The sequence below is a fragment of the Ahaetulla prasina genome, chromosome 1 (assembly GCF_028640845.1).
Source record: "Ahaetulla prasina isolate Xishuangbanna chromosome 1, ASM2864084v1, whole genome shotgun sequence".
NCBI lineage: Eukaryota > Metazoa > Chordata > Lepidosauria > Squamata > Colubridae > Ahaetulla > Ahaetulla prasina.
Genome location: NC_080539.1, coordinates 255597076 through 255610782, shown reverse-complemented (window position 1 = coordinate 255610782; position 13707 = coordinate 255597076). Strand labels below are relative to the sequence as shown.

Sequence of the window (13707 nt, the reverse complement as noted above, 5' to 3'; positions counted from 1 at the left end):
TCCTAACTTTGCCAATACGCGGAGCGGATTTATCTTTGTCACCTGTTTATTGGCTAAACGATGCGGTCCAGAAAAGAGAGAAAAAGAATCCTCCGATGGACTAGGGCTACTTAAAGAGCTCGGGGGAAGGGGGAGGAATGGAGAGGCTGTGCGCGTCTTGTTTTTCTTTCTAGCAGCCATTGTGAAGATTGTGGAAGTCTCCAAAGTGGCTGAAAACTTTGGAGAGAGAAGCGAAAGAGATGTTGAAGGATGAGTTTGATTTCAATGCTTCGTTTTAGCCTGAGAATAACAGGACTTTATAAACTTGGGCAGTTTTCCTCTCATTTCTGAACAAGCAGAAGGTTCCTGGCCCCAAACTGTTATTTGTCGCTACATTTAAAGGGGCAAGAAAGATGTTTTTTTCTGGAGTCCTCAATTAAGCTATGAGTAAATCCCCCCTTTTAGTAGACAGCGGAACTCCGCCCTCCACTTTTTCTTGTTACGTTACTGTAGGAAGTTAGCACATTACTTTCGTTTTTCCTAGGCTTTCGTATACTTCGTCTTGAGCGGTTGCCGTGAGTAGTTTCTGGTTAATTTTTAAAAAATTAAAATGGAATTAATATGTGGACCATCCCGTGCCTGCCAGTTCTCCCCTGCAGTCATCCACCGTCCTTCTCAGCCAGCGCAGGTCTTCTAGCAGGGAGGATTTCAGGAGAGAATTAGCGGACAGGGAAGAGTTTGCAATCAATCTTGCCGTGATAGAAGTGCCCAATACGCGCAAAGGCGCCATGTAAACTTAAAAAGATTCAATATTTGAAGTTCACCATTCAAAGGAGGGTGGATGGGTCGATTTTCGCTTAACGTTGACTTCCCATTAATACAGCTCAAGAAGGAAGTAGCTTCCTCTTATGATCTGTATAAATCCTAACTGGTGGGATTAATTCGGGCCCTTGGGTCAGAGTTTTAAAAATCCGGAGCGTTATTAGATGTCGATGGCAGTTGGGATTTTACTGAATCGCTTCACTGCTTTCTGGGGTTGTCCGGAGTTTTCTTAGAAACCTCAGGCTGGTTGTGTTCTGATACGAAACCTTCCCACATCAATGAAACAAAGGTGGGATACAGATCCCTGTTCTTGTGTCCTTCCCAGTAACTTATGTCCAAATCAGAATGAATTTGCTGGAAGGTGTCAATTGGCATGATCATCCAGCAAGTACAATAAAACCGTTCCCAAATGAGAAATGACATTTGGCTGGGTGGATCTGAGGTGGTACTCAGTTTAGAAAGTACCTTCTCCATATTCTGATTAACATTTTTCTCCCTGATATCTATGGAGATTCTAAATCGTTCAGGTCATGGTTGTCCCAAAGGTGCTCTTCAAAAGGAAACTGGAGTATTTTGGGTTTTTTTTCCTTGAAAACATTTTGCTTCTCAACCAAGAAGCTTCTTTGGTTCTGGCTAAATGTTGGGAAGGGAAGGATTTCTATTCCTGAGAAAGTTGTATGTATTAAAATATTAATATTATTATTATATTATATTATTTTACTACCTGTTCCCTGAACCCTTCTGGAAATCTTCAGTTTTACTGCAGGCAAATGTTATCTCATAAAGAGACATTAAGAAGAAGGACCAGAATTTGCCTCCTTGATGTTAAGACATTAACTTTTCCTCACTTGTTTATTTGCAGGTAATTTAACTGTGGCAACACTTCCAGCAAGAATGGCCAGTGGAACCATAGTTGTCATCCCCTCTAATGGAGCAAACATAATCCAAATGGCCCCTGGATTGTCCGGTGTTGCTCTTCAGGCATCTGGAGCAATTCCATATCCTCAGTATGGAGCTCAGCAACTTGGAATTTCCACCAATGCTCCTCAACAAGTTCCACAAAAGCGTCCTTTGGAGAGATTCTTCAATGCTGAGCCCAAAGTGCTTGGGGTACACATGCGTTTCTATGTGCCTATTTGAATCCATTAAGGTTTTAGAACTATGAAGAGACCTGAGAGCCCCATGTTTAAGTCCTGGAAGTTGGCTTGTTTGTTGTCTGGTTCTGGAATATACTCCCGAAACCTCTGTTCTACCTGGTAGTTTCATTTGTGTTTCTAGAAAACATTTTGATTCGGATATGCATTCCTTTTCCCTGTTCTTTAACTGAGAAAGTGGAGCTCAGCCAAGGTTTCAGCCAGGTCTCTTTTTCTCCCTTCCCTCTGAGAAGTGCAGTTGGGCATTTCTGCAGAAGAACCTGGTCATGGATTGGCTCCAGCCCAAGCCAGTTGAAGTCAGTTTGTGCTTATGACCGTGATCAACTTCCTCCTGCAGAGGAGTCTGTAGTGAGAGGTGATATTTTTCTCTCAAAGGCCTATCATGATATTCTTACAGACCTTCTTCCAACAAAAGAGGTCCCGCTGAGGGTCAAACTAGATCATAATCTGGAGTAAATGTCTATTACATAGTGACAATGGTGTCTCAAACTGTCCCTTCTCCCCATTTGGATTTTTCACCATAGGAAACCAGGCCTTGGGTCAACACCTGCACTGGAAGCTTAGAAGCCTCAATACCTTTGAAGGACCTTTCAAAGATGGATAGAAAGTGATGCCTTTCCTGGGGTGCTAACAGATTAAAATGTTTCTCTTGCTCAGATTAAGATAAGCAATTTGTCTTATTTTGTGTGTTTTTCTTCCTTAGGCCATCCAGATCGTGATTGGGCTGATCCACATAGGCTTTGGGGCTATCTCACTTTGTCTCATTCCTTCTAACTATCTTAACTTGTCTGGAATTGGAGGTTACCCCTTTTGGGGAGGGATATTTGTAAGTATATGCAAATTCCTATTCAGCCATGCACCATGGCATTAATGATTAAGGCATACATATAAAAGTCATGTTTGCATGGGAGTCTTCCTGGCTTCTCGTGGGTGCCAGATTTTTCTGATTTTTTTTTCCATCGATATTTCCAGTGGACAAAAATATTTTTCTGTTTCTTTTTCCATAGTTCATTTCTTCTGGATCACTATGTGTATCAGCTGCGAACCGTCAAAATCGTGCTTTGGTGAGAAAGCTATATGGCACTTGATTTTCTTTTATGCTGTTTCTTCATAATAACTCACCAGTACTCTTTATATTTTCTATTGTCTTCAGATACTGCTCAGTCTTAAATCAACATTTGAGAATAGAAACAAACTCAAAAGCCCCACCAACATCCTTCTTTTATCGACTTTTGCTTTCAAGTTTAGCTTATATTGAAAGTCCTACACCAACAGTAGAGAATGTTGAACCGTCCAGAATTAGAGCCTCCCCTGGTCCCCATTTTGTGATGGGCTTCATCCCCAGTTCCCTTCCTGATGTGCAACCTGCAGCACTGCAGGTCCTCTCATTGCAAAAATGAGAGAAGCCTGAGAGAGTCAAGGACCATGATGAGGGCACTTGTTCTGCCAGAGCTTCCTTAGTTGCTGCTAGTAATAGTAGTTAGTAGTATACAAATAATAGTAATAGTGCTAGTCCTGAGCAAAGGGGTATCTTCTTGCATTCTCTAGTCTTGAACCAGACCTCCAACATGCCTCCTCCTTCTCCTCCTCCATCTTGACAGAAGTTCCTGTTTCAGAAATGTTCCTACCTGAAAGCAACATTAGAAAGAAGCCAGTGTATTAGGAGTAAAAGTATGGAACACGTGTGGGAATCAAAGAGAGAGCTGATGGTAGCCCTCCTGCATTGCATTCTTTTCCTCTGTCTCTCTCTGGTTTAAAGTGTATTCATAGCAACATAGAAATATTTTTGTCTTGTAAAGGAACACTGTGTGAATTCAAGAGAAGAAAAATGGCCATCTTAATGGAAAAACACTACATTCCTGAAAGGAATGAACCGAAAACAGAGGAATTTTTAAATTTTTAGTATTGGTCCAAAGGTTTCTCTATTCCTATATCTCTGGTTGCCTCTGTGTAATGTTGCATAGGTTAACATTTAATGCTTAGAGTTTGTCATGTCCTGGAATAAACAGTGTGGGATTTCTTTAACCAAAATGTTAAGGATGAATAATCCTTACCTGTTTTCCTTTCACTGTTACCCTGCCTGGATGGAGGCTGGCATCTAGAAAGAGAAAGAAGGGATTTGACAGAAAAGCCCTCAAATGAATTGTGGCATTTGCCATTAGCCATTGTGGAAAACCCTGCTATTGCTGCTGTTTGATTCCTATGATCTTAGTGGACGTTGTCTGGTTTCACCACAGACTGGTTATGTGTCATTAAACACACACATAGAATTTCTTTTTCACTGTTTTTACCATAGTTGGGGCCAGTGGTGGGATTCAAGTAATTTAACAGCCGGTTCTCTGCCCTAATGATTTCTTCCAACAATCAGTTTGCCAAACAGCTCACAAAGTTAACAACCGGTTCTCCCGAATTGGTGCGAACTGGCTGAATCCCACCACTGGTTGGGGCTAATTGTTTTTATGCTTTGCATAAACCTGTTCTTTAACATAGTGACACTGTAACTAATTTCTCTTTTTCTGGTGCATTGCTGTTTCAGGTGAAATCTAGTGTAGGATTGAACATCACAAGTGCTGTAATGGCATTAACTGGTATCATCCTGTACCTGTGTGAGATGATCTTCAATAGTGCTTTTATGAGATATTACCATTACTATGACAATGACAGTTTACTTGTAAGTAACACAATCGGGTCTTAAATTTTGGCTTCATGTGCAGAATTCTGAAGGACATTATATATACAGGAAAGATATCCCAAACCCTTTGAGTTTTTTTGAAAATCTTTTCTTCAATAAGTCTAAGTCACAAAAACATGAGTGCTATTTCATTTGAATGGTTTTTTAATATATTTGCTAAATAAGGGGAATCAGTCTTCTGGTCATTGAGGTGCAAAGTGAGTAGGACTTTGTAGATTTCTTCTTCTCCGGTTTATTTATTTGGGGGGAGGTTTTTTAAAAAAAATATATATCTAAATGTGTTTATACATATAATTTGACAATGTCTCTGTACAGTGTAAAAAAATTGTTGTTTTACAGTAGGGCTTAGGTAGTAAAAAACAAAGGAGCGCTCTGACTAGATGGTCGCGTCAACAACTCTCTAAAATGATGCAAATGACCAACTGTTTGCAAGGATTATAAATCCTTCCATTCCCCACCATCCAGTCAGAGCTGAAGAAGCTTCTTGGATGAGAAGCAAAATGTCTTCCCAGGAAAACAAGAAAGTCCAATTGCCTCTTGAAAAAGCACCTTTGGGACAGCCATGACCTGGATGACTGAGCATCTCCCTAGACACTCTCCTCCATTACTTCTCTTCAGGCAGCAGGAAAACAGACCCCCCCCAAATTTCCTATTGGGAAATGGAGGGCAAGCAAATTTATTTCAACAGTGAGAGGGTCAGAATACTTCCCTTTAGAATATTGCAAAATGTAAGAGATGCTAATGTTCCCTGATGCATTTTTCTCAGATCACACAGGCTGTACAGATAGTCTTTAATTTACAATTAATTTACAATTATTCAATTTTCAATTGTACATTTACTGACCTATGTTTTAATGGCACTCAAAAAAATTATGAGCGCTCCTTGTATTTACAACTGTTGCAGCGCCCCCAGTCACATGATTAAAATTTGGGGGTTTTGCTACTAGCAATTTATTGAGGACAGTTGCAGCTCCCTTTGTGACTTTCCCAGCCAGCTCCTGATCAGCAAAGACGGTGGTGGTGGGGAAGCTGGATTCACTTAACAAGTATGATTCTTTTAACTGCAGCGATTTGTTTAACAACAGTGGCAGAAAAGGTAAAATTACGCACAACTCACTGAACAACCACCTTGATTAATAATGGAAATTCTGGTCCCAATTGTGGTTGTAAATTTAGGTTTACCTGTTAGTGTCTTTGTTTTTCTCAATACAATTGTTCCTCGGTGTTTCCCAAGGAAGCAGCTGGGAGTCCCTTCTAGTGGTGTAGCACATTCAATAAAATAAAATACATACCTTAATTTCTCAGCAAATTAAAGCTATCTTTCTACATGTCTACAGGATGTTATAGGGAGTCTACAGAATATCAGTGTTGGCCTCTCCAGTGTGTTGCTCTTGTTCAGCCTGCTGGAATTTTGCATCGCTGTTTCCCTGGCTCATTTCGGCTGCCAGGCAACTTGCTATAGTGATGCCCAGGTAACTATCTGATACTTCGATAATAGCTTTAGCAGTTCTCATTGTTAAAGAATGTAAAGAAGATTGTCCATTTTTCTTCTTTGTATTTGCACATGACTTTTTGCTTGTTTCTTTGCTATTACCCTGAAGGTTAATAGTTACCCAGTAATCTTTATATCTAGGAGAAGTTTGAATTGTGATCCAACACCCTGTGATTATTTGCTTCTGCATATGGATAATTAGGTGATGGAATTTTTCCCCAGCTTCTGTTTTGCTAGAGAGTGAATGTCATGAATACAACAGTTTGTGTGGTCTCTTTATAATTCAGTGATGCAGAAGTTGATGTCTCCATTTTCAAGAGCTCAATTCTAAATATTGTTACTTTAGTGTGTAACTACATTGATTTAAAGTATCTGTCACTTGATCACATTTTCCCACAATGCTACCATTTAAAAAAAAACAAACATTATTTTTAAATCTCAAACAGCTGAACACATGACTACCATATGCTACCTAAGGTCTCCAAATATAGATGTGCTAATAAAGAGATTCTAACAGCACTATTATAAAGGCCTTGGAAAAAATCAGTTGGAAACAATTGAATTACCAACCATGTACCAACATTCCGCATTGGCAAGTTTTGTGGTAGGTCAGAAAGCCACGTCTGTCCCTTGTTCAGCAGAAATGACAATTGGCTTCCTTTTGTACCAGTAACATACTCTCAACCTTTCAGAAATGCTTTAGATAAGTAATGGTGAATCTTTTCCACACTGAGTGGCCAAACCAGAATGTGCATGTGTAAGCACACGTGTGCGCCACAGTTGCAGAGACTTGAAGACCAGCTGGCTCCAGCACGCACAAAGACCAGCTGGCTAACACTTATGTGCATGCTGGAAACCATGCACACCGCCCAACTGATTTTTGGGTTTCTGGTGCTCTGGCACTTGTGAAGACTAGCTGGCCGGTGTGCATGCCCACACTGGTAACCAGAAGAGCAGGTGGTGAAGGCCCGCGTGCCCACAGAGAAGGCTCAGGGCCACCTCTGGCACGCATGCCACAGGTTCGCCATCATGGTTTTAGATTAATTTGAGAGGGAGAAAATGGAACAGAACAAAGACTGAAGTGGGTAAATATGATTTGACCTGACAAAATAAGAACTCTAAAAATATTGTAAGCAGCTATATCAACATACCTGTCTTAGGGTCCTTGGTGCTCTCTAGCTTGGTTGTTTTCTTGCAGATGTTTCATTACTCAAATTAGGTAACATCATCAGTTTTATTATCTGGGTAATGAAACATCTGCAAAAAAAACAATGCAAAAAAAAAAAACCAACCAAGCTCAGGATCCCGTTATTTCAACCCTGACTTACAAATATTTTTCTTTATTATTATTTGTATCGGTTCACAGCAACTGCCAATTGAATCCATTATAGAAACCAAAAAAATAACCTCCCTTGGAGGATAATGCATCTTCTTCAGGCCTTTAAATTGTTAAAATAAGATAATATTCTGATAGCATTTGTGAATAAATCATAAGTTTGTTTGTTTATTTATTTGGTCCTCCATTAAACTGGACCCTAGAACAATGCAACTACAGAAACATAAAATATAAGCAATATACAACTGCAATAAAAAACTAAACCACAAAATAAAACCAGTCCTTAAATGTCCTGAGGAGCAGCCAGTTGACTTCTCTTGCCACTTACCAATTTCCAGAGGACCATCCCAATTGGTACCATCTTTATTTCAGAAGGTCATCTATTCTATACAGAAAATGCTCGGGGTGGGGAGAGGGGTTTTTATTTTCCTGTCACACTTGTTGATAGGGGCGTGCATAAGCGCACAAAAGTGCCTACCGTTCCTGTCCTATTGTTTTTCTTTTCTTCTTCATATATATATATATATATATGCTTATACCTTTATATACTATATAACCTTTCTGTATGATAGTTACATATATTGTTGTGACAAAATAAATAAATAAAAAATCAATAAAAATAGGTAGGTGGGAGATACTGAGCAGACATTTTGTGAATGTGTGGATAAGGCTGGCAGATTTGATCAACAAAAGTTACTTAAATGCTCATCATTTGCCTGTTAATTTATAGTTTTAAATAATTCTCTGTCGGGACTTTGAGCTATTAAGGATTTCAGCCTGTTTGTGAGACTGCCAGCATCACAGTTAAAAACACACAACTGGAGAATCTTCCTCCTACCTAGAGTAATAGATGCATCCCTGAATATTTTTTGTATTGACTATTCTTTTCTGTTACAGCCAACGGTGCTTTTTGTGCCTTACCAAGTCATCGGAGGTGGAGAAGTTGCAGCTGAACCAAATAATCCTCCACCAACTTATGATAACGTGATTACCAAATCTCAGTAAAACAAGAACACCAGGAAGGAAATCTGAGAATTGTTGGCAACAGGGGTTTCAGGAGTAGCAATCCCATGACCATGTTTTTTTCAAGTCTGTTGTAACTTTGAATGGTTACTAAATGTCCAGTTGTAATTTGAGAACTACAGCAACATAAAGAGCAGCTACTAAAACTATATTTATTGACATAAACGCAGAGGTTTAATAGCAATGTAGTTATACGGATAGTCCTTGTTTGGCAACCACACTTGAAATTGTCAATCATTAAGCAAAGTGGTTTCTAAGTGAAACCACGACTGTATTTATGTTCTTCAGCTTTCCTTTGCTTTACCAACCCTTAAAGGCGGTAAATGTGAGGCTTGGTTGCTTTTCCATCTTTGGTGTAATTGTGAACTCTTTTTTAATTAAGTTTTTTTAATTTTTAAATGTGTATGTATATTAAATACATGAGCAGTATCACTTCTGGGTATTCGTTTTGATACCCAACAATAATAATAAAATTAACAATTGTGATCACCTACATTAATCATACTCCCATCTTTCTAATCACATTATATAGAATACAGTCATCTTTCAACTTCCTCTCCTTTCTTGTAACTGCTGATTTTAACATGTTATGTAACAACATTTATCGTAATATTTCCCCCATCTAATTTCTACCATTGTAACATTATAAGTATACAATTAAAATTGTTGACATTATAATATTTACTCCACCTTGTGCATAATTCCTCATTTGGTTATTCAATATCTTACTCAATGTTAATAACCAAAATAACCTTAATAATATTACTATTGTAATTATTATTACAACAGAGACATTTTTCAACTTCTGATCCTTCCCTTTACATATTAATTTTAAAACTTTATATACAAGTATACATAACAATATTTTCCTCTTTCTAATTCCTACCTCTATTCTAAATTTTAATAACACTTATCTTATATCGGTGCGTATCCTATTCCTACCCCTCATCTCTCATTCGTTTTAGTATACCAATTCTTACTGATTTTTTAGCATGCTTTCTATATTCCTCCTTTGAAGTCTTATGCCTCCCTATGTCATTTTTTCATGGACCAAGTAGTCTCTCTTCTACCTTTTCCCCTCACTGCCAAGACTTCACCATATCTATAAGTGTCTCTGTCCTCACTTCAAGAATGTCTTTCTGCTTTCTATTCTCTCCTCTATTTTCTGGGTTTCCTGTTCATTTTTCATTATTATTTGCTGAACACTTCTTAGTCTTACACCTATATGATCCATCAAATCCACCATCTCTTTGTGGTTCTTTATTATAATTTCACAGATACTTTGAAACATCGATGACATTTCTTTTTAAAATATGCTTGTTATTTGCTGTTGAAACATTTTGTCTTGTTTTAATAAGTCCAAAGATTACTCACAAACCCCTTAAAAACCCACATTCTTAATTGTCTTTGGCATCAAAAAACCAATTTTAAAGCTTTCCACTCAGTTCCAGAGTTACTCGAGATACACAACATTTATAATTCTTTATAGTCCTCCACCAGTCAGTTTATTCCTTTCAGATTTTCCTTTTTCTTCTTTAGCCACCTACCCAGCTCTTTAATTCAAATAATAGTTCCAAGTGTTTGAGAACCATTCTACTTATCAATCTTCAAAAGCATCAGAGATTTTCCCTCCTTAGTCATGAAACAAATAGATATCCAACAGTGTGCAGCAAAAAATACAGACTTCCAGGTGTGTTTACCTCTATTCAAAATTTGAGATTGTTCCAAAGCCTTCTTAGCCTTATGACAGAACATGTATTTCCTTTCTTTCACTAGTAGATGGCATCATCGCCTACGATTTCAGTGTGGCATCTAATTTTAACAGGGTTCCAATTCCTTCAAATATTTTCCCCCCAATATTCACTCCAATATTTCCAACATTTTAAAATGTCTCTTCGAAATATTGTCAATAAAATATTCAAATCCAGTTATTCTGTATTTTAGAAATAATATCCTCTCTTAGATTTCATTTTCTTCCAGGTCTGTAGTTTTCCTCTATGTGATTTTTAGCTGCTTTAAACATTTTAGAGGTTAATCTTTTCGGAGTTTCTTTTCTTTGGGGTTTAATCCCTAATTAAAAAGTTAAAAACCATCTTCAGTCCACTGTTCAAACACTGCTCCAGCACATTTCTTTCTTTGGTTGTCCCAGCTTCCTGGCAGCCATAATGGCCATCTCTCCTTCCTTGTTGTTGGCTAGGAGAGTGAGCCTCGGATCAAGCCAGAGAGTTGCCACTCTCTGCAATCTGCAAGGCATCCCCCCTTTGTTTGTCACCCCTACAAGGTGACTTTAGCCCTTTAAGTACCCCCCCCCAGCAAGGAGAGTTGAGCCTAGGGTCACAGAGCTACACTCCCTATGACTGTACGTCATCAACCAGAAGATCCGTAACTGTGAACCTGTTAAATGCGGACTACCTGTAGCCTGAGTGCTGAAAGATACTCTACCTCACCCTGAGCACAATGAGATTGCTTTGTGGCAACCTGCCTGTCAGTCAGACAGAAACGGAGGTAATTCTTTATTGCTTTCTCTACCACTCTTGAGGCTGTGGTAGTGATAGGTCAAGCCCTCTCTAAAATGACCTTTCTGTCAGTCCTGGTTAGGGGGGGAAAGGCCCAATAGGCAGGTCACCCTGTGAGGCATTTTTGTGACCAGGTTTCTGCTCAGTGGTCTTTCTGTTAGAGTCAGAAAAAGTGGTAGAGCCAGACCTCTGGAGACACAGAACTCCATGAAGGATTCTGCCTGATGGGCCATTGGTTTCTGCAATGAATGGACAGACTGGTTATTCCAAGATCACTAAGGTTGAAAGATATCTAAATCAGCCACACCAGCCCTCATTCAGAACCCCCCCTCCTCCTCCAAGCACCCAGGTTAGAGGGAACAATTGAGAATTTTTCCCTGCAATATATTGTTAGGACAACTGCAACTAGGGAGCAGCTATGCACAGGGAGCAAATCCTATTGAACCATCTCTCCAACTGAGGGAAAGGATGTGAAACATCCTCAGGATATGTCCCTGTGAAGTAAGCTGGTTCAGTCGCTCAGCTTGAATGACAGCTTAGTGAAAATTATCTCCCTTTTACCATCTATGTTAATATTAGCTTCCATTGATAGCTTCTAATGCAGGGAGAGATGACATCTGGGCATTTATCCACATTAGAATGTCAATTGTGGCTTCTACAATTAAAGTGAAATTGATTTTTTAAAAATGTGTTGTTATTGTTAAAAAGGCTGATACATTTTGAGTTTGCCAACTCTCGTGAGATTGCAGTGGTCTCATGTGATCTCACAAGTTTTCAGCTTGCCTGCATGATTATGGCCTTTATTTTTTCCCCATTAATTTGTACACATTTCAATTATAATGTAATGGTATAAGGGTTATTATTTTCAGAAGAGGCAGATTTGGACTAGGAAGTGAAAAGGTCCAATAGGCATCTTATTTGCTCTGGGAAACTAGGTTAGCTAAAAAATATTTATTTCTCAAGTATCCTTCCTCCCCTAGAAGATGAATTGAGAGGACAAGTTGTAGGGAAGGAGGATTAGAAAGCTTTTATCATCTTCCTGACGCCTCCATGCCACACAAATTCAGAAGATTTTTAAATACTGAGGTACAATTAAAACCAGATGCTTTTCTTCAGGATGGGCGGACAGACAATGAGAAAGAAGTCAGGGAACTTTGTTTTTATATATGACAATGGGAAGGTTTAACATAAGCCACAATAAAGGAATGGTTGGTGAAAATGACGGAACTTGCAGACAAGGCTAAATTGATTTCCTTGATTAGAGAAAAGACTGGACAGAATGGAAACCTCTTAGAAACTTTGCATGAAACAGAAAAATTAGCATTAGCAAGAGTATTTAGGCTTATATATCACCTTTAGTGCTTTACAGTATTCTTTGGGTGGTTTATAATTGAATAATTATAATTATTTGCTTCAACATTGTAAACAGTCTGGGTCCTCATTCTACTGACCCCTGGAAGGATGGAAGGCTGAATCAACCTTGAGCCCCATCAGGATCAAACTGCAGACTGTGGGTAAAGTTTGCCTGTGATACTGAACTTTAACCACTGTGCCACCAGGGCTCCTAAAATGAACTTGTGACTACACTTTTTCATAATTAGAAGAAAAATAGGTAGTAGAAAAAAGTGATCCTTTTTGTAATCAGAGTAAGAGATAATTTTGTAATTATGTTTCTATTTGCTGCAGAGCTTCTGTCTTCTTTTTTCATCTTTTTTTTCCTGCACTTTTGCATTTATCTTTCTCTTTGATTTCTTTACTCTGTATTAGTATTTCTGATACTCAGTTGTTTCCTCCAATGGAATAACATGTCCTTTATATAAATTAAATATTGATATTTTTTATATAGCCACAATGTCCATCAATACATTATCTCCCTCTTAGAAGTCAGGTTATGTGAAAGAGAAGGATTATAATTGTGTTAGATTTTAAAAATTTAATGTATGACTGTTTGTTCATTGAACTATACCTTGTGTTTGCTCCGGGAAGTCGGGGTGGGGTGGGGGAGGGGGGTTTTGGAGGGAGGGGGGAAGAAGAGGGGAGGGGGGATGGGAGGGAAAAAAGTTAATTGTTGTTGTAAAACTTTTTCAATTAAAAAAAATACATTATCTCCCTCTTGTATTTCAATTTTTTTCTCTTTGCAGCTTATACAATAACCATTTTCCTGGTTTATTCACAAATTGAAAATGTCTGTGTTTTGCATTTCCAGTTCTCTTGTGGTTAACATGGATAACTGTTACTATAAAATCTTAATTTCTTGACGGATTTATGTTCCCTAGTAAATTATTTAACTCATATTTGTATTTCATCCAAAACATTTTGGGTTTCCTCTTGCCTTTTCTTAAATTCAGAATTATATTGTGTCAGGTAACTGGACCTGCCACACTCACAGCTGGTTATCATCCCACTGATTGAAACCCCTGTCTAATTTCCCCTTGAAATGAACTGCTAGGAATTGAATTAAAGACTGAAAAGCCAATCATAATATAGGGAAATTACCTTGGCATCTACGGCAAGCAGCTTTTTAAAGAGATGAAATCTGGGAATAGCACAGCTCATGGAGGGGGAAGGTGGTCACAAGCATCTCTCCCAGAGGTGAAATCCAGCAGGTTCTGACAGGTTCTGGAGAATCGGTATCGGAATTTTTGAGTACTGATAGCGGAAATTTTGGGTAGTTTGGAGAAGCAGCAAATATC

At 38.6% G+C, this 13707-nt stretch overlaps 1 protein-coding gene across 1 annotated transcript; it reads left to right on the top strand.

Moving 5' to 3' along the window:
• Positions 1 to 233: 233 nt before the first annotated feature.
• Positions 234 to 9701, top strand: LOC131184008 (membrane-spanning 4-domains subfamily A member 15-like). The gene is made up of 7 exons (XM_058154881.1): positions 234 to 554; positions 1664 to 1911; positions 2659 to 2781; positions 2963 to 3019; positions 4492 to 4626; positions 5985 to 6119; positions 8373 to 9701. The coding sequence occupies exons 2-7, from the start codon at positions 1696 to 1698 to the stop codon at positions 8478 to 8480; spliced, it is 774 nt and encodes a 257-aa protein (XP_058010864.1). The 5' UTR covers positions 234 to 554; positions 1664 to 1695; the 3' UTR covers positions 8481 to 9701.
• The last annotated feature ends 4006 nt before the right edge of the window (positions 9702 to 13707 follow it).